The sequence below is a fragment of the Hyla sarda genome, chromosome 3, assembly GCF_029499605.1.
Source record: "Hyla sarda isolate aHylSar1 chromosome 3, aHylSar1.hap1, whole genome shotgun sequence".
Taxonomy (NCBI): domain Eukaryota; kingdom Metazoa; phylum Chordata; class Amphibia; order Anura; family Hylidae; genus Hyla; species Hyla sarda.
The window spans coordinates 24,426,882-24,448,800 of NC_079191.1; the positions used below are offsets into that span (position 1 = coordinate 24,426,882).

Below are 21,919 nucleotides of genomic sequence, written 5' to 3' on the forward strand. Positions count from 1 at the left end.
GGAGGTGACAAAACTAACTATCCCTAGTTCTCCGGAAGCTGCTTTACTGTCCCATCTTCCAATGTCTGCCAGTTCCTTTCAAAAATCCCTCCTTAGTTACATGCTTCAAGCAGCACGTACGGTTATTCCCCGCAGGTGGAGGTCTATTGAGCCTCCCACGATTAGTGAATGGCTGGCTGAAATTGCGCTCACTCAAAGAATGGAGGAATTGGTGGCCCTTACCCCTGCGGAGAATGATCGCTACACGAAGACGTGGTTTGACTGGTTGACGTTCCAGTCTTCACCTGGATACGGAGCACTGTTTACCCCTGCTCCCCAGGCCCCCCTTGAGATGCTTGTCCTCCCCCTTAGAGCATACCTTCCCCCTCCCCCTCTTCCTTCCCTTCCTTGGATGTCCCTGTGTCCTCCCCCCCCCCTTATTGTTTCCAGTGTGTTTCCCCCTGTCCGTCCATGTTTCTTCCTACTTTCCCTTCTCTACACTTTTGTCTTCCTTCTCACTATGGCTGCTTTTCTTTTTTCTTCTTCCTCCCCCCCCCCCCTTTTTTTTTATTTATTTATTATTTTATTATTTCTCTTGTTTACATGGCTCTGTTCCTTCTTTCCATGTTCAGTGTATGCAGGTCTCCTATCTTGGGGATCGTAAATACTCGCCTAATTTGGCTTTTCATGCTGTTTATGCCTTCTACTTATTGAGGTGAATGTAGCCTTATGTTCTTATGGTTAATGGTTTGATACGGTCTATCACGAATGAGCATACAGTCTCTGTGCCTCACATGCTCCACTCTTGTGGTCTTAGGTACTGTCTGCCTTATACCGTTGTACTATGACATTTTCCTTGTTCGCAGTTTCTGCACTTGTACATGTTACTTAATTCTTCTGTTGTTTCTGTTTTAACATCGAAAATAAAACATTTTCAAATAAAAAAAAAAATAAAACACACATAAAAGTTTAAATACTGTAATATTTAGGTCCAGTTAGGTAGTATAATTTATAAATCTTTATACAAAAATAATTTAAAATTGTGTAACAAATCAGCAATAGGAATTTATCATCTTCTTAAGGTGTCTCCGGTCTATGGTGCACGCTTGTACTGTAAAGAATCCTGAACTGCACTATACTCGAGGGCTTCATACCTGCAAAATGACAACACAAATACACAAGTAAATGGTCATGTACAGTACCGGGAGCAGTCAAGTAGCATCGTTTAGACGTGGCCAAATACTACCATAGGGGTCTTCACCATATATCTGTGACAGATGTGTTACAATGCATTCGGAAAGTTTTCACACCCTTACAACTTTTTCACATTTTGTAATGTAATGCTAGAATGAAAAAAAAATCTAATAAAATCAGCCTTCTCCCCATTATTTTGCACTCAATACTCCATAATGACAGAGAAAACGGATTTTTTTTTTAAATTTCGGCAAATGTATTAAAAAGTAAAATTGCCATGAAAATAAGTATTCAGACCATTTGCTATGACACTTGATATTTAGCTCTAGAGCCTCCTATTTCTCTTGATCATCTCTGAGATGTTTCTACCTGGGGTAATTTCATCTGATTGGACAGGATATAAGGTCTGACAGCTACAAATGCATATCAGGGCAAAGACCAAGCCATGAGGAGAAAAGAACTGCCCATAGAGCTTAGAGAAAGCATTGTGTGGAAGCAGAGATCTAGAGAAGGGGACAAAACATTTCTGCTGCACTAAACTTTTGGCCTTAATTCTAAGCATCATGTCTGGAGGAAACTAGGCACTGCCCATCACCTGCCCAATACCATCCCTACAGTGATCATGGTGGGGGCAGCATCATGTCTGGAGGAAACCAGGCACTGCCGATCACCTGCCCAATACCATCCCTACAGTGATCATGGTGGGGGCAGCATCATGTCTGGGGGAAACCAGGTACTGCCCATCACCTGCCCAATACCTTCCCTACAGTGATCATGGTGGGGGGCAGCATCATGTCTGAGGGAAACCAGGTACTGCCCATCACCTGCCCAATACCTTCCCTACAGTGATCATGGTGGGGGCAGCATCATGTCTGGAGGAAACCAGGCACTGCCCCTCACCTGCCCAATACCATCCCTACAGTGATCATGGTGGGGGCAGCATCATGTCTGGAGGAAACCAGGCACTGCCCATCACCTTCCCAATACCATCCCTACAGTGATCATGGTGGGGGCAGCATCATGTCTAAGGGAAACCAGGCACTGCCCATCACCTTCCCAATACCATCCCTACAGTGATCATGGTGGAGGCAGCATCATGTCTGGAGGAAACCAGGCACTGCCCATCACCTGCCCAATACCATCCATACAGTGATCATGGTGGGGGCAGCATCATGTCTGGAGGCAACTAGGCACTGCCCATCACCTGCCCAATACCATCCCTACAGTGATCATGGTGGGGGCAACATCATGTCTGGAGGAAACCAGGCACTGCCCATCACCTGCCCAATACCATCCCTACAGTGATCATGGTGGGGGGCAGCATCATGTCTGAGGGAAACCAGGTACTGCCCATCACCTGCCCAATACCTTCCCTACAGTGATCATGGTGGGGGCAGCATCATGTCTGAGGGAAACCAGGTACTGCCCATCACCTGCCCAATACCTTCCCTACAGTGATCATGGTGGGGGCAGCATCATGTCTGGAGGAAACCAGGCACTGCCCATCACCTTCCCAATACCATCCCTACAGTGATCATGGTGGGGGCAGCATCATGTCTAAGGGAAACCAGGCACTGCCCATCACCTTCCCAATACCATCCCTACAGTGATCATGGTGGAGGCAGCATCATGTCTGGAGGAAACCAGGCACTGCCCATCACCTTCCCAATACCATCCCTACAGTGATCATGGTGGGGGCAGCATCATGTGTGGAGGAAACAAGGTACTGCCCATCACCTGCCCAATACCATCCCTACAGTGATCATGGTGGGGGCAGCATCATGTCTGGGGGAAACCAGGTACTGCCCATCACCTGCCCAATACAATCCCTACAGTGATCATGGTGGGGGCAGCATCATGTCTGGAGGAAACCAGGCACTGCCCATCACCTGCCCAATACCATCCCTACAGTGATCATGGTGGGGGCAGCATCATGTCTGGGGGAAACCAGGCACTGCCCATCACCTGCCCAATACCATCCCTACAGTGATCATGGTGGGGGCAGCATCATGTCTGGGGGAAACTAGGCACTGCCCATCACCTTCCCAATACCATCCCTACAGTGATCATGGTGGGGGCAGCATCATGTCTGGAGGAAACCAGGCACTGCCCATCACCTTCCCAATACCATCCCTACAGTGATCATGGTGGGGGCAGCATCATGTCTGAAGGAAACCAGGCACTGCCCATCACCTGCCCAATACCATCCCTACAGTGATCATGGTGGGGGCAGCATCATGTCTGGAGGAAACCAGGTACTGCCCATCAACTACCCAATACCATCCCTACAGTGATCATGGTGGGAGCAGCATCATGTCTGGAGGAAACCAGGTACTGCCCATCACCTACCCAATACCATCCCTACAGTGATCATGGTGGGAGCAGCATCATGTCTGGAGGAAACCAGGTACTGCCCATCACCTGCCCAATACCATCCCTACAGTGATCATGGTGGGGGCAGCATCATGTCTGGAGGAAACCAGGTACTGCCCATCACCTGCCCAATACCATCCATACAGTGATCATGGTGGGGGCAACATCATGTCTGGAGGAAACCAGGCACTGCCCATCACCTGCCCAATACCATCCCTACAGTGATCATGGTGGGGGCAGCATCATGTCTGGGGGAAACCAGGTACTGCCCATCACCTGCCCAATACCATCCCAACAGGGATCATGGTGGGGGCAGCATTATGTCTGGGGGAAACCAGGCACTGCCCATCACCTGCCCAATACCATCCCTACAGTGATCATGGTGGGGGCAGCATCATGTCTGGAGGAAACCAGGCACTGCCCATCACCTGCCCAATACCATCCCTACAGTGATCATGGTGGGGGCAGCATCATGTCTGGAGGAAACCAGGCACTGCCCATCACCTGCCCAATACCATCCCTACAGTGATCATGGTGGGGGCAGCATCATATCTGGAGGAAACCAGGCACTGCCCATCACCTACCCAATACCATCCCTACAGTGATCATGGTGGGAGCAGCATCATGTCTGGAGGAAACCAGGTACTGCCCATCACCTGCCCAATACCATCCCTACAGTGATCATGGTGGGGGCAGCATCATGTCTGGGGGAAACCAGGTACTGCCCATCACCTGCCCAATACCATCCCAACAGGGATCATGGTGGGGGCAGCATTATGTCTGGGGGAAACCAGGCACTGCCCATCACCTGCCCAATACCATCCCTACAGTGATCATGGTGGGGGCAACATCATGTCTGGGGGAAACCAGGTACTGCCCATCACCTGCCCAATACCATCCCTACAGTGATCATGGTGGGGGCAGCATCATGTCTGGGGGAAACCAGGTACTGCCCATCACCTGCCCAATACCATCCCAACAGGGATCATGGTGGGGGCAGCATTATGTCTGGGGGAAACCAGGCACTGCCCATCACCTGCCCAATACCATCCCTACAGTGATCATGGTGGGGGCAGCATCATGTCTGGAGGAAACCAGGCACTGCCCATCACCTGCCCAATACCATCCCTACAGTGATCATGGTGGGGGCAGCATCATGTCTGGAGGAAACCAGGCACTGCCCATCACCTGCCCAATACCATCCCTACAGTGATCATGGTGGGGGCAGCATCATATCTGGAGGAAACCAGGCACTGCCCATCACCTACCCAATACCATCCCTACAGTGATCATGGTGGGGGCAGCATCAGGGACACCTGCTCCACAGGAAGTTGTATAGTTCTTTCCAGTCTGACCACAGAGCTCTCTGCTGACACCTCTGTCCATGTCAGGAACTGTCCAGAGTAGAATAGGTTTGCTATGGAGATTTTCTCCTGCTCTGGACAGTTCCTGACACAGACAGAGGTGTCAGCAGATAGCACTGTGGTCAGGCAGAAAAAAAACTACACAACTTCCTCTGGAGCACACAGCAGCTGATAAGCACTGGAAGGATTAGGATTTTTTAATAGAAGTTATTTACAAATCTGTCTAACTTTCTAGCACCAGTTGATTTTAATTTTTTTTTTCCCACTGGAGTACCCCTTTAAGGAGGAAGTTTATGTATGCTGGGTGCCCATGAATAAAAATATATTGTGCCCAGCCTTAAAAATATACACTGGCACCTAAGGGGCATTACAATGGTAAAGTCCTACAAAAAAGTGTTACCCAACCGGTGGCCTCCAACTGCTGCAAAAATAAAACTGCCACAGGTTAGGGAGAAAATTGTCCTATACGGATTTTACGAGTCCTGGTCCCATGTGGGGTCCTTCCTTGCCCAGTACTGCAACAGAGTTATTGCAATACTTTATATTATGTCATTCTACCCCCAGCTCGCCGCCCTGTAGGTCATCCTCAGACCGGACTCCTTTGCCGTCATACACTTGTACGTGACGATCTTCGTGGTGCCATACTATGGATGTTGCAGTGTAACTTTTTATGGTGTTTTATACTTAAAAAGATTTCTGAGCCGCCAGCAGAATAAGTCTGGGTTCACACCACGTTTTTGCAATACAGTTCCTGTGTATGTTTTCAATTTGAAAACCGTACGGAATCGTATTGAAAACAGTATGTCAAAAGATGCATCAGGTTGTGTCCATTTTGCATCCTGTACGGTTTTGTCAGTTTTTTTTCCCGTACCCAAAATTGTAGCCTACCACGGTTTTTGGTCCAGGTGAAAAAACGTATTGAAACGTATACTTTTTTTTTTTAACATAGGAGTCAATGGGAACTGTACAGAACCGTATGTGCGAACAGTTCCATCTGGTTTTCACCATACAGTTTTTGACGTTGCACAGTTTTTTTCTTGGAATTTCAATCAAACAAGTGAAACTTTATTCATAATGGAGTGAAAAGTTAAAAACGTATAAGTTTTCTTCTTAAAAAACTGATGCAACCGGACAACATTTTTCAAACCGTATACAGATTAAAATTTGTACACACGTTTTGATACAGTTTAGTCCGGTTTTGAGGAATGCGTTTTTTTTTCCAAAAATCTGATACGGGAACTGTATTGCAAAAACGTGGTGTGAATGCAGCCTAACTTACCCTGAAAATAATGTCAAAATGAAGCGACTCCCACAATCCGCCTGATCTGCTCATACGTCAGCCAGAAAACCAGGGACCATGGAGCCTGCAAAAAACGCCAAACACAATACATAAAAAACACAATGAAGCCATTACCTTACATCAGTGTTTCCCAACCAGGGTGCCTTCAGCTGTTGCACAACTACGATTCCCAGCATGCCCGGACAGCCAACGGCTGTCCGGGCATGCTGGGAGTTGTAGTTTTGCAACAGCTAGAGGCACCCTTATTGGAAAAAAAAAACTGCCTTACAGATAGGGATAGCAGGATAGAGATCGCTATGGTCAGAGGGGTGAAGCTCACTTCTCCTGGCTTATTCTAATGATCCGTAGGGGTCTATGCACTGAGACCCTGACTGATCAAAACTTTGGACGTATCTGTGTGTATAACATTTCTGTATCTAGCACAGTACTGTGGCATTATATGCCTGGCAGTGTAAAGCATAGGGACAAAACAGCATAGGCCACTACATCATGACCATCATTAAAGGGGTACTCCGGTGAAAAACGATTAATTCTTTTTTAAATCAACTGGTGCCAGAACGTTAAACAGATTTATAAATTACTTCTATTTAAAAATCTTAATCCTTTCAGTACTTAATTGCTGCATACTACATAGGTTTGCTATGGGGATTTGCTCCTGAGGAGTCAGCAGAGAGCACTGGGGTCAGACAGAAAAGAAATTCAAAAAGAAAAGAACTTGCCTCTGGAGCAAACAGCAGCTGATAAGTACTGGAAGGATTAAGATTTTTAAATAGAAGTAATTTATAAATCTTGAAAACGTAGAAGCAAAGAATGTCGCACTCACCGGTTCCCTTCAAAACTTCCTTATTGAAGGTAAGTCAGCGGGTATACAGGTCAAATATTTAGAAAAAGACCTCACTGAATTACAGTAGCACACCAAAAAATGATCAATTATGAATTTTACTAGCACAAATGAAAAAACAGACAAATTGCACACACAGTATTTATCAATAAATGACAAACCGCATTAAAACCATTTAAAAATCTGGTTCACAAAAACCAGTATCAGATTTTTAAATGGTTTTAAAGGAGCAGTCCAGTGGTGAACAACTTATCCCCTATCCTAAGGATAGAGGATAAGTTTGAGATCGCGGGGGATCCGACCGCTGGGGCCCCCTGCGATCTCCTGTACGGAGCCCCGACAGCCCGCACGAAGGGGACGTGTCGACCCCAGCACGAATCGGCGGCCGACACGCCCCCTCAATACAACTCTATGGCAGAGCTGGAGCGCTGCCTTCGACAATCTCCGGCTCTGCCATAGCGATGTATTGAGGGGGCGTGTCAGCCGCCGCTTCGTGCAGGGGTCGACACCCGCTATCTGGCTGGGGAGCCGGGGCCCCGTACAGAGAGATCACAGGGGGCCCCAGCGGTCGAACCCTCGTGATCTCAAACTTATCCCCTACCCATAGGATAGGGGATAAGTTTTTCACCACTGGACTACCCCTTTAATGTGGTTTGTCATTTATTGATAAATACTGTGAGTGCAATTTATCTGTTTTTTCATTTGTGCTAATAAAATTGATAATTGATCATTTTTTGGTGTGCTACTGTAATTCAGTGAGGTCTTTTTCTAAATATTTGGATTGTCTTCTTTTATCACCGAGTAGCACCCTATGTTATTAGGTTGAGCCCCCCCCCCCCCCCCATTTCTTTTCTTTTGACTATAGCGGGAGCGTCTCCACGGGACAGATGGTATCTGTTTCGCGTGCTGAGCACACTTTGTCTGAGGAGGCTATATCCATACCTACATAGGTGGAACTAACAGCATGTGATGCAGGGAATAGACGATACCAAAAATAACACAACATATTATAAAATATCGTTTCTATGGTATGAGTCCTATTGGGCCCAAGGACTTAATAATCCACCGTGCCTCACATTGTAAGAGATAGACTCCACGGTCTCCCCCGTTCCTAGGAGGATTAACAGTTAGCAAGCCAGCAAACTTTAAGCAGGCGCCATCACCACAGCTGAAGATATTCTGGCATTAAGGTTAGAATTTGCAAAAGAAAAAGAAAATCTAGATATAATATCTGTATTAGATTTGCTGGTGTAGTTTTAGAGACTTTTCAGAGGCTTTGCACCTGTTTTGTGCCTTTACATAAAAAGGTGCAGTTCATAAAACCCTTCCATATTATGTGTATTGCCAAAATCTGTGGATTACAACTAAAAATCTGCAGAAATGTGTAAACCAAAAGGCGCAAGTAAACCCTGCTTGCGCCTTTTTTACGCCTTTTCTAGACACAAAAAACTGTCTAAAGACAATGATAAATGTCGGCCCATATGCCTAGCAGACAGAGGTGAGTGAAATGTGTGTTAGGGTCCCATCTGAAATGAGGCCACCTCCGCGTGGTGGATGGGGGACACATTTTGATCAAAATGTGCGCTAAGAGCCTCCATTTTTTGACCGAGAGTGCTGCTGCAACCTTTTTTGTATACTAAGAATAGCTGAAGATATCCTGGCATTAAGGTTAGAATTTGCTAAAGAAAAAGAAAATCTAGATATACTATCTGTATTAGATTTGCACATCTTTTTTAGATCGTAGTAATTTCTCACGGGAGATCAATTCACTGCGTAAAAACGCATCATCAATAATTTTCTCTGGATAATTCCTGGCTAGAAGTCTATCTGTCAGATCTGGACATTGTGAAAGAAAAGAGTCTCTACGTGGATCTTTACAAGACGAAATAGGAATATAAGACCAGAGTCAGTGTCTATAAAAAGCTAGAGAAAAAGATGACCATCACACAAGTAGAAATAAAAGAAATCAAAAAGAGACAAATTTGTGCGCGAGAAACAAGACTATGATAAATGAATGATCTTTTCTTGGAATACAAGACGTACAAACAAAACAAAAACAAAAACTCAGGATGCAACATAAAAAATTCCAAAGAAAACCTGCTTCTGAATTTTGGACAACTGATTCTGAAACGAGCTAGACGACACTTCTATGCCACGCATTACCAATGAAAAATCTTCTAACCCAGGTCAGCGCCCTTTAGAAAACGTACCAGAAGGGGCAGGAGGAAATCCAAGAGAACAGAGTCGGTACGAACCCAGGAAATGCAAAGGAGTCACTTGGAAACACAATGGACTGTGCAGAACGCCATAAATCTCATGGATGTTACCCTGAGCAACGACTGCCTAACCTTACCATCTAAAAGCTTGAATTTTGGGTTATGTGATTCTTTTGATTATGTTTAGTTTGAAATTGATTTCTATAAAGGGCCTACGTAAAATCAATCTTCAGAAATACTTTTCTTAACATCCTGATAAGAGGGAGGTCACTGTTAGAGAAGAAGAAATACAAGTACAGATAGGCCCCTTGGGCTTTAGCGCAGTTTGCACTTTTTCCAGTCATGTATTGAAACGTTAGCCACTCTTGCATAAGTTATGCAAGTCAGTTTAGCAACCAGTGAAATAGGTTCAGGTCCCTTTAAAGGTGGGAAAAAAATCCAGGTTCTCTCCTCCAGTTACCCTGGAAGTTCTCTCAATCTGTTTAGGGAGGCTGTAAATAGAGAGGTAGAGTCCCTGATCTATCCCGTTACCCGTAGCAACCTATCCCCTGGCGGCGAAAAACACGCTTTAAAATGGCTCCAGTCCCGTACAGACTTAAAAATAAGTAGAGCGGACAAAGGTGGAGGGACAGTTATAATGACTTCCCAATATTATACAGAAGAAGCACTTATGCAGCTACAAGATAAAAGAATCTACTGTCCACTTACTTCTAATCCCATCCCCACAACCATAGAAATACTTAGCTCCCTTCTCAGGCTACATGCAGAAAAAGGAGTTATATCCACAAAAACTGCCGAACATTTGCTTACAGAATTTCCACGACCCCCCAAGTAGTATTTCCTCCCAAAAGTCCACAAGTCGTAGAGCCGACCCCCTGGATGACCCATTGTCGCGGGGATCGACTCTACGACTGAACCTCTCTCCCAGTACATTGAGTGGCTGCTCAATCCACTACTCAGTTCCATGCCCACATATGTTAAAGATACTGGAGATCTTCTGCATCAGTTGCAATCTTTCTCCTGGAGCAAAGGATTTCATCTAGCATCTATTGATGTTGAATCCCTGTACACCCGCATCCCTCATGATGCGGGTGTACAGGCGATCCGAGAACTACTCCTCGAACAGGGTAAAACCTCCGACCTCGTCTCTTTTGTTAGTGATGCCTTTATGTTTATTTTGTCCCACAACGTGTTCAAGTTCAAATTCAAAAACAGATGGTATAAACAGGAGACCGGGACTGCAATGGGCACGCCGGTCTCCTGTAAATATGCCAATTTATTTATTTCTGTCTTTGAGCGTAATTATGTTTTTTTCTGAGGCAAACCCCTATGTAAAAAACATAAAATTTTTCATTAGATATGTCGATGACGTTCTCATTATATGGGAGGGCACTCGCAACAGAAGAATTTGTTGCATACTTAAATTTCAATAATGTAAATATGTTTTTCACATATAATTATGGTGACCAACAGCTCGAATTTCTCTATGTCCTTATAAAAATCACCAATAACTCTGTAAATACCCAAGGTTTCCATAAATTAACTGCGAAAAATACATTATTAGAACACAACAGCTCTAATCCAGCCCATACAAAAAAAAGAGTATACCCTATTGACAATTTTTTAGACTAAAAAGAATAAATAGTAGTAGAGACTCCTTTCTTTCACAATGTCAAGATCTGAAAGATAGACTTCTAGCCAGGAATTATCCAGAGAAAATTATTGATGATGCCTTTTTACGCAGTGAATTGGCCTCCCGTGAGAAATTATGACAGTCTAAAAAAAAGGATGTGCAAATCTAATACAGATAGTATATCTAGATTTTCTTTTTCTTTTGCAAATTCTAACCTTAATGCCAGGATATCTTTAGCTATTCGTAGGTTCTGGTATGTTCTTGAGTCAGATCCAGATATTAGAGATGTAGCAATCAGAAGACCCTTTAGTTACCCACCGCCGAAGTACCACCCTGGGTGATGCTCTGTCGTCATCGATGACAGAAACTAATAAACACTCCACATGGCTGGAGAAAAGCACTCCCAGAGGAAACTTCGCATGTGGCCACTGTAACTTTTGTTCATACAACATGAAGTCTTGAGCTGTAAAATTGGGAGGGTATACTCACGTGATTAACCAGTTCATAACCTGTCGGTCAACCTATCTGGTATATGTAATTCTTTGTCCTTGTGGATTATTTTATGTCGGCAAGACTACGCGACACCTATTTACCCGAATACGTGAACATTTTTATTCTGTCCGGTCAGGACACGGTGCTCCGCGTTTTATTGCCCACATGAAAGAATCCCACAATGGTGATGGCGCCTGCTTAAAGTTTGCTGGTTTACAAACTGTTAATCCTCCTAGGAACAGAGGAGACCGTGGAGTCTATCTCTTACAATGTTAGGCACGGTGGATTATTACGATAGATGCCTTGGGCCCAACAGGTCTCATACGATAGAAACAATTTGAGCTAATTTTTATAATATTTTGCGTTATTTTTGGTATCGTCTATTCCCTGCATCACATGCTGTTAGTTCCCCCAGTGTAGGTGTGGATATAGTCTCCTCTCCCAGGTCCATCTCTGAGCGTCGGCAGACGAAGCGTGCTGAGCACACGAAACGGTTACCACCCGTCCCGTGGAGACGCTCCCGCTATAGTGATCTGTATATCCGCTGACTTACCTTCAACAAAGAAGTTTTGAAGTGGACCGGTGAGTGCAACATTCTTTGCTTCTACGTTTTTAAGATTTGTCTTGCTCTACATATGCCAGCACCGCAGCAGGTCACATCTAAAGTTCCACCCCATTCACCTGATCCATAGTTGATTCACATCTATTGAGCCGTATTCAGATGCCTGTTTGAAGTGCCGGTCAGTGCTTTTCTTCTACGTGTAATTTATAAATCTGTTTAATATTCTGGCACCAGTTGATTTAAAAAAAAAAATTGTTTTTCACTTTAGTACCCCTTTAAAAGATGTTTTCCCGGATTTTTTTTACTTTAGCCTTTAACCTCTCATGGACGCAGGGCGTGCCTGTACTCCCTGCGTCGGCTCCCACCATATAACGTGGGTCACGTGGTGACCCCGCGTCATATCGGGTCGTTCCCGGTGGCTAACGGTAGTGGGGACCCGGGGCAAAAAAAAAAGTGTAAAAAAAGAGTTAATAAATGTGATTTGACACCTTCCCTAATAAAAGTTCAAATCACCCCCCCTTTTCCCATAAAAAAAACCCCATGTAAATAAAAATAAATATAAACATATGTGGTATTGTCGCGCGCGTAAATGTCCGAACTACGGTATATAAAATATATAGTTAATTAAACCGCATGGTCAATGGCGTACACGTAAAAAATTCAAAAGTCCAAAATAGCGTATTTTTGGTCACTTTTTATACCATAAAAAACAAAAAATAGTACCGATAAAAACTTCAGATCACGGTGCAAAAAATGAGCCCTCATACCGCCCCGTACGCAGAAAAATAAAGTTATAGGGGTCAGAAGATGACAATTTTAAACGTATAAATTTTCCTGCATGTTGTTATGATTTTTTTCCCGAAGTACGACAATATCCAACCTATATAAGTAGGGTGTCATTTTAATCGTATGGACCTACAGAATAAAGATAAGGTGTCATTTTTACTGAAAAATTTACTGTGTAGAAACGGAAGCCGCCAAAAGTTACAAAATGGTGTTTTTTCTTCAATTTTGTCGCACAATGATTTTTTTTTCTTTTGGTTCGCAGTAGATTTTGGGGTAAAATGACTGACATCACTATGAGTAGAATTGGTGGCTCAAAAAATAAGCCATCATATGGGTCTGTAGTTGATAAATTGAAAGGGTTATTATTTTTATAGTTGAGGAGGAAAAAAGAAAGTGCAAAAACGGAAAAACCCTGAGTCCCCAAGGGGTTAAGCCTATGATGCCCAGTTATAATGCTGTGTAATTTGCTTCTATTCCCTCTGTGCAACACTTTTTCCCTTTTTGATGCACAGGACCCACACCCAGAAGTGCTGTAGTGTAAGTGTATGCAACCAGAGACAAAATGCCAAGTCCCATGGTCTCCATGGGGCGTGATTATGCTGCAGAGAGTGGGTGAGTACCATTACTTCAGTAACTCCCTTCCACCCTGCTATTCAACCACCCATTGCAGCATAGCCATGCCCCCGGAGACCACGTGACTTATCACATATAGGGGGAGATTTATCAAAACCTGTCCAGAGGAAAAGTTGCTGAGTTGCCCATAGCAACCAATCAGATCGTTTCTTTCATTTTTCTGAGGCCTTTTCAAAAATGAAAAAAGTGATCTGATTGGTTGCTATGGGCAACTCAGCAACTTTTTCTCTGGACAGGTTTTGATAAATCTCCCCCCATTGTCTTTGACCACATGGAATGCTGGGAAAGATCTGAGACAACAGTAAAATAACACTGCCTCACTGAAGACATTGGGGGAGATTTATCAAAACCTGTGCAGAGGAAAAGTTGACCAGTCGCCCATAGCAACCAATCAGATCACCTCTTTTGTTTTTAAAAGGGCCTATGAAAATGAAAGAAGCGATCTGATTGGTTGCTATGGGCAACAGATTGACCTTTCCTCTACACAGGTTTTAATAAATCGTCTCCATTGTTCAGGAATGAGAACCATTATAAAGAGATCAAGGTGGTGACTCTGTCTCTAGATCTCAATTCGATGGATCATCTGTGGGATGTGCTGGAGGCCGTACCTTACAACTTAAAGGGGTTCTCCGCCCCTAGACATCTTTTCCCCTATCCAAAGGATAGGGGATAAGATGTCTGATCGCGGGAGGACCCACCACGATCTAACTGCAGCACCCGGCGTTCGTTTAGAATGCTGGCTGCTTCACCGGAGGCTGGTGACATCACGGCCACGCCCCCTCAATGCACGTCTATGGGAGGGGGTGTGGTGGCCACCATGCCCCCTCCCATAGACTTACATTGAGGGGGCGTGATTGTGACGCCAGTGCCGCATCGCTAGTCATCAAGCACGGAGCGAAGTTCGCTCCATGCACCTGATGACTGCGGTGCCGCAGCAGGGATTGTGGGGGTCCCATCAGCGGGACCTCCGCAATCAGACATTTTATCCCCTATCTAGGGGCGGAGTACCCTTTAAGGACCTTTTACACGGGTCTATTATCGGGTAAATAAGCATTCTTAGCTGGCTGACTGAATCTTTTGTGCGGCAAATAAAATCATTGTTCTTGGCCACTTATCGCCACACAAGGCATGTGCGGCCCATAACAAGGAATTTAATGGGCTGCATGATTGATTAAAGGGGAGGTCTTGCAAAAAGCACCTTATTTCCTATCTGCAGGATAGGGGATAAGTGTTATCGTGCTGACCTCGCTTCAATCATTCTCTATGGGAACGCCGCGCACTGACCACGCTCCAATCACTCGCTATGGGAGCGCTGAGGAGACCAGAGTGCTGTACTTGAGCATCTACGGCGTTCCCTTAGAAATGAATGTAGCGCTTGCCGTCTGCAGCACACGCTCCTCGCAGAGAGCCAGGACCCGTTCAGGAGATCCCGGGGGTCCCAGTGTTCTCACATGCCCGCGATCAGACAATTATCCCCACAGGATAAGTTCTTTTTAATCAGACCACCCCTTTAAGCCTAGAAAAGGCTCTGTAAACAAGCACTGATGTAACAGGATCTGCTGCCAGATACCACAGGACACTTCTCAGGTCTATGAAGTCCAGGCCTGGATGGGTCAGAGCTGATCTGGCAGAACAATACAATATTATGTGGTAATGTTATGGCTGACTACTAATGATATTATGTAATGGAAAAAGAAATCTCACAAAACAGATATTAAACATTCAATAAAACACAATTACCATTCTCATCCATGTGGGAACAAAACCCTTATAGAGCGACAGAAATCCCTCACCGCGAACAGCTTGAATAAAGCAATCTGTGGAAGACTTGTATAATGTCCCCCTGGAATATATAGGCAAACGGCACATTACAGGAGCACAGTAATACAGCCCCCCTCCTATCTACAAGGGCTGAGCAAAAACAATATAAAGAAGAATGGTAAGATATAGACAGATAGGACAATAGAGAGCCTCCTAACGGCCATGTATATACACAGCGTCCGGTACCATCCGCCATCATGGTGAGTGCTTGATCAATCCCCTCCACTCCTCCTAATTATTTTTTAATTGTTCACCTGCACCTACATTTCTAAATCATTATTATTTTTCACTGTATGGTGATACTTGGGTTTATCACAATTTTGATATGATAATATTTATGCAGTGCAGACAGTCGAAACGTTGCATCGCTCTATATGAGGTAATAAACTTCACGTTGGGTTCACCTGAATTGGAGTGCTGTGGCATATAGTTATTGTCCTATCTACTACTGCTGCTGCCAGTGACCAGAGATGCAACTGGGCCCACTTGCACCTGCATCACTTTGGACTCTTTATGGGTGTGCTGCTCTTGCTTGCTTTGTGTAGATAGATATGAGATAGATATAAGATAGATAGATAGATTTGAGATAGATAGATATGAGATAAATATATAGATATGAGATAGATATAAGATAGATAGATAGATAGATAGATGTGAGATAGATAGATATGAGATTGATATGAGATAGATATAAGATAGATAGATAGATGTGAGATAGATAGTTATGAGATAGATATATAAGAAAAAATGGAGGACAGCACTGGACCCTTCCGCAGGGCCGGCGTTGCCTAGGGCCCCCATCCCCCAGGGGGCCCCCTGCCGGCTGCTCAGTAGCGGATCAGCAGCCCGGCCGTGGCCACTTTAAAACAGTGATCAGCAGCGGGCCCGGACACTTCTCCTTCTTTTTCTATTTTTTCATATTTCCTTACCTGGCCACACTCGGTAGGCTCAGGTAATGCGGCGGGTCTTGTGGGCTGTGTGGATAATGACGAGTGACGTCTCCTGCTGGCTCCTCTGCGCGGCGTCAGGGACGTCACTCCTTATTTTCTGCAATGCCGGCTGCTTAAGTTTAGCAGTCCGGCTGCAGGAAATGATGAGTGACGTCCCTGATGACGTTCAGAGGAGCCGGCAGGAGATGTCACTCGTCATACTATCCACACAGCCCACAAGACCCGCCACATTACCTGAGCCTGCCGAGCGCGGCCAAGTAAGGAAATATGAAAAATAGAAAAAGCAGGGGGAGAGGGGGGACCTAATGTGGGGGAACTAATGTGGGGGAACTATACTGCCAACCTAATGTAGAGGAACTATACTGCCAACCTAATGTGGGGGAACTATACTGCCAACCTAATGTGGGGGAACTATACTGCCAACCTAATGTGGGGGAACATACTGCCAAACTAATGTGGGGGAACAACCTGCCAACCTAATGTGGGGGAACATACTGCAAACCTAATCTGGGGGAACAACATTGCCAACCTAATGTGGGGGAACTACAACCTAATGTGGGGGGAACTATACTTCCAGCCTAACTCTTATTTTTCTGTACATGGGGATTTATGAGGGTAATTTTTTGCGATTTGATTTGTATTTTTTTTTGGTACCATTTTTGTTTTGATGGGACTTTTCAATAGCTTTTTAGATATTTTTTATGGTATTTGAAGTGACCAAAAATGTGCAAATCTGGTTGGTGCACTATTACGACTTTTGATTTTGCCTAGGGTAACGCTAAGCCTAAAACCGGCCCTGCCCTTCCGATGTGCCTGTGGTTACCAACTAATGAACAAGCATAAAGGAAAGCAAAGGCCACAGCACCAATCTTGAGGCTCCGGTCATTGGTTAAAAGAGCTGAGGTTTATTGGTTACAAACAACAACAAAGACGTGGTCTCAAATGGCTGGAGGTGCTCAACCCCAAATGCAGTTGTACAATTGTGCATTTAAACTGGGGGAGCAGATCCTGCCCTTGTGGTCCGTTGCTAGGGGCGATCCCCAGCATAAAAACGCATACAATGGAGGATGCCTGCAGCGGACTACAAGTGCCACAATAGAATCCTACACCAGATAGACGGTTTGGATGTGTAACAATTAGAATAATACAATACGAATTTAGGTGCACTACTGTGGTAGATGTAAACAGTGACATTGGCTAATCCCTCAACACTGATGTTAAAATTGAGACATTCGCCAGTGTATCCTTATACCTGAGCCCGCACACCAACGCCAAGGTTTCTCAAGTGGCACGGGACCTTACACTAACCTACCTGTGCATGATAAGCAAAACCAGGGGCCAGAGGGCAATTACAACAGCATTAGGTCCGTTTATTGGGGTGTGTTTTTATGATTAGTGACACATGTATCATCCAATGAGGGATGTATGATGTATATATAGGACATTGTTTCAATAGTTTTATATGCTTGATAATGGCTTATATGGAGCCAAAACGTTGCTTTTTGTAAGCAATAAACCTCAGCTCTTTTAAGCATTGACCGGAGCCTCCACATTGGTGCTGTGGCCTTTGCTTTCCTTTATAGATAGATAGATAGATAGATAGATATAGATAAAACTCAACGTATGTGGGTATATCTGTATGTTCCAGCATAACTTCCGAACGGCTGGAGATATTTCAATTAAACTTGGTATACATCTTTCTGACAAAAATACAGCAGAGTTTAGGAATATCACAATACCCACAATCTCTGCAGCCCGAGAATAAAATAGTAAAACAGCAGAGCTCGGGCAGTTAAAGAAGAAATACGGTGCTAAACTTTTAACTTTCTTTGTGCCCGGGCTGCAAAAACTAAACAAACAAACTTTAACTCACCTTCCTACCTCCCCCCCCCCCTTGCTCCGGTATTGGCGTCCCGTTCCTCTGGCGCTGCTCAGCTCCCTGCTTCTTAGGCTCGGAACGTCAAACTGCGGTTAGTATATGGCCGGCCTCAGCGATGTCCCGCCTCGGCCAGTGATAGGCTGAGCACACTGTCATGTAAGGAGCCGGCCCGAGCTTCTTACATGACAGTGCGCTCAGCCTATCACTGGCTGAGGCGGGACATCGCTGAGGCCGGCGATACACTAACCGCAGTTTGACGTTCCGAGCCTAAGAAGCAGGGAGCTGAGCAGCACCGGAGAAAAGGGATGCTGATTTTGGTGCAACGAGGGAATGTAGGAAGGGGAGTTTTTTGTTTTTTTGCAGGCTGGGCACAAGGAAAGTTAAAAGTTTAGCACCGTATTTCTCCTTTAAATCTTACTTTACCATGACTGTCTGGGAAGTCTCATGTCAGTCTATGAGACTTCTGGTACATATCCTGATCATGTTACTCTCAAACTGCGGAGATAGCTGGAAGTTTTAAACATCCTACTGCCGGACTAACATCATGGTCAAGTATGATTTAACTGTCTGACAGGCAGGTGCAGAGAATAGTTAGTGTGTGTGTGTGTGTGTGGGGGGGGGGCAGGGAGAGACAACTGGGTGGGCGAAGGAGAAAAGATATATTGCGGGCTGAGAGAAGAGTGAGTTGGGTGAAGAGAAGACATCAGTGCGGGGGCAAGTAGAGGGCATGTCAGTGCTGCTGCAGAGAGAAGTATAAACCAATAGACTGCCAATTGGCCATCCACAAATACCCTATATTTCCCAATATACTATAATAAAATCCCCACTTCCTATAGGTGCTATACATCTCTCCCACCTTTGTATAGCATATAGCACTTCTTATGACTGACTGAATATTTATATGTCAATTTTACTGTTAAGGGGAGATGTTTCATCTGCAATGAGAATTGCACAGAGGACAAGCAGTCTATCACTGCTGGGGCTTCAGGAAACTAGGAAAGGTGGGGGCACATGGTATGCATGCCACTCAGCTTTCTCCCTCTCCTAAAGAGCTCCAATATGGCTGCTTTACCAGGTATTCTGGAGACTGGATAAGGTGGGTGGCAGACAGTACACAGTGAAGGCTCACAGTACTCTTCCAGCTTTCCCAGTCTCCTGAAGACGCCGTCTGATGTAGCAGCCATATTGGAGACACGAAGAGAAGTAGCAGATGTCACTTAGCTGCTATATTTCCTAAAATGCAATTGATTTAATTATTGTAAGTTAACCTCTCCTACAAGGTTTGAATAGGAAGACCGGGCGACTCTGGGTACACAGCTGGTATCATCATGCATTCTAAAATAGCCTAGGCTCAAATGTCTGATTTTTCCAGCTCATTTCCAGAATTTTGCTATGACACATGGTTTGGATCAATTTCCCTTAGGTCAGTCCACTACATAGCAAAATAAATAAAAAACAGAAGGAAGCTACTCACCGGCCATGCGTGTCTCTTGGCTGGTTCATGATCCTGGTCTTGATGACATCAGCCGGGGTCCCTAAAGTAGCAGCTACCAGTCCTGAACATATGCTGCCCAAAAGATAAACACAGACATGACACCCCCTATAACAGGGCTTCAGAGTATAATTTTTTATTTCTATGTTCTATGTTCAATAGGGGGCACTAGAAAACCAGTTTACTCCCTGGGAGATCATTTGCGAAATGTTTTTCCCAGAAATCCTTTTCCGGCCTATAACAACAACTGGCAGCCTCCATAATGTGAAACACTACACTCAGATCTATAACAGAGACAGCTGCTTGCATGTGTGACCTGCCTATTGCCCCCCCAAATGCCTTATAATCCATTGCCTCACTCCCCCCATGTTTATATTCCATTGCCTCACTCCCCCCCATGTTTATAGACCATTGCCTCACTCCCCCCCATGTTTATAGACCATTGCCTCACTCCCCCCCATGTTTATATTCCATTGCCTCACTCCCCCCCCATGTTTCTAGTCCATTGCCTCACTCCCCCCATGTTTATAGTCCATTGCCTCACTCCCCCCATGTTTATATTCCATTGCCTCACTCCCCCCCATGTTTATAGTCCATTGCCTCACTCCCCCCATGTTTATATTCCATTGCCTCACTCCCCCCATGTTTATAGTCCATTGCCTCACTCCCCCATGTTTATAGTCCATTGCCTCACTCCCCCATGTTTATAGTCCATTGCCCCACTCTTCCCCAAGATTATATTCCATTGCCTCACTCCCACCCATGTTTATAGTCCATTGCCCCACTCTCCCCCATGTTTATAGTCCATTGCCTCACTCCCCCATGTTTATAGTCCATTGCCTCACTCCCCCATGTTTATAGTCCATTGCCTCACTCCCCCATGTTTATAGTCCATTGCCTCACTTCCCCCCCATGTTTATATTCCATTGCCTCACTCCCCCCCCCATGTTTATAGTCCTTTGTCCCACTCTCCCCCATGTTTATAGTCCATTGCCTCACTCCCCCATGTTTATAGTCCATTGCCTCACTCCTCCCCATGTTTATAGTCCATTGCCTCACTCCTCCCCATGTTTATAGTCCATTGCCTCACTCCCCCCATGTTTATAGTCCATTGCCTCACTCCTCCCCATGTTTATAGTCCATTGCCTCACTCCTCCCCATGTTTATAGTCCATTGCCTCACTCCTCCCCATGTTTATAGTCCATTGCCTCACTCCCCCCATGTTTATAGTCCATTGCCTCACTCTTCCCCATGTTTATAGTCCATTGCCCCACTCTCCCCCATGTTTATAGTCCATTGCCCCACTCTCCCCCATGTTTATAGTCCATTGCCTCACTCTCCCATGTTTATAGTCCATTGCCTCACTCTCCCATGTTTATAGTCCATTGCCTCCCTCCCCATGCTAATAGTTTATTGCCCCACTCTCCCCCATGTTTATAGTCCATTGCCTCACTCCCCCCCCATGCTTATAGTCCATTGCCTCACTTTCCCCCATGCTTATAGTCCATTGCCTCCCTCCCCCCCATGTTTATAGTCCATTGCCTCAATCCCCCAAGCTATTAGTCCATTGTCTAAAAAGTATTTAGTCAGCCACCAATTGTGCAAGTTCTCCCACTTAAAAAGACGAGAGAGACCTGTAATATTCATCATAGCTATACCTCAACTATGATACATAATAAGAAAAAAAATCCATAAAATCACATTGTCTGTATTCAGTCACCTACAAACAAGCAAGATTTCTGGCTCTCACAGACCTGTAACCTCTTCTTTAATAGTCTCCTCTGTCCCCCACTTGTTACCTGTATTAATGGCATCTGTTTGAACTTGTTATCAGTATAAAAGACACCTGTCCACAACCTCAAACAGTCATACTCCAAACTCCACTATGGCCAAGGCCAAAGAGCTGTCGAAGGACACCAGAAAATTGTAGCCCTGCACCAGGCTGGGAAGACTGAATCTGCAATAGGCAAGCAGCTTGGTGTGAAGAAACAAACTGTGGGAGCAATTATTAGAAAATGGAAGACATACAAGACCACTAATAATCTCCCTCGATCTGGGGCTCCATGCAAGATCTCACCCCGTGGTGTCAGAATTATCACAAGAACGGTGAGCAAAAATCCCAGAACCTAGCGAATGACCTGCAGAGAGCTGGGACCAAAGTAACAAAGGCTACCATCAGTAACACACTACACCACCAGGGACTCAAATCATGCAGTGCCAGACATGTCCCCCTGCTTAAGCCAGTACATGTCCGGGCCCGTCTGAAGTTTGCTAGAGAGCATTTGGATGATCCAGAAGAGGATTGGGAGAATGTCATATGGTCAGATGAAACCAAAGTAGAACTCTTTGGTAAAAACTCAACTCATCGTGTTTGGAGGAGAAAGAATGCTGAGTTGCATCCAAA

General features: G+C 45.0%; 1 protein-coding gene across 2 annotated transcripts in view; it reads right to left on the reverse strand.

Annotated features, from left to right (window-relative positions):
* Positions 1-956: 956 nt before the first annotated feature.
* The window catches only part of SLC25A27 (solute carrier family 25 member 27), a 40,748-nt gene continuing 19,785 nt past the window's right edge, over positions 957-21,919 (reverse strand). For both annotated transcript variants that reach the window (XM_056563912.1, XM_056563910.1), the window contains 4 exons: positions 19,498-19,590; positions 15,114-15,216; positions 6,190-6,274; positions 957-1,133 (listed from right to left, as the gene is read on the reverse strand). In XM_056563912.1, coding sequence (XP_056419887.1) covers positions 6,203-6,274; positions 15,114-15,216; positions 19,498-19,590 — 268 coding nt within the window. In that variant the 3' untranslated portion in view covers positions 957-1,133; positions 6,190-6,202. The remainder of the gene's footprint in view (positions 1,134-6,189; positions 6,275-15,113; positions 15,217-19,497; positions 19,591-21,919) is intronic.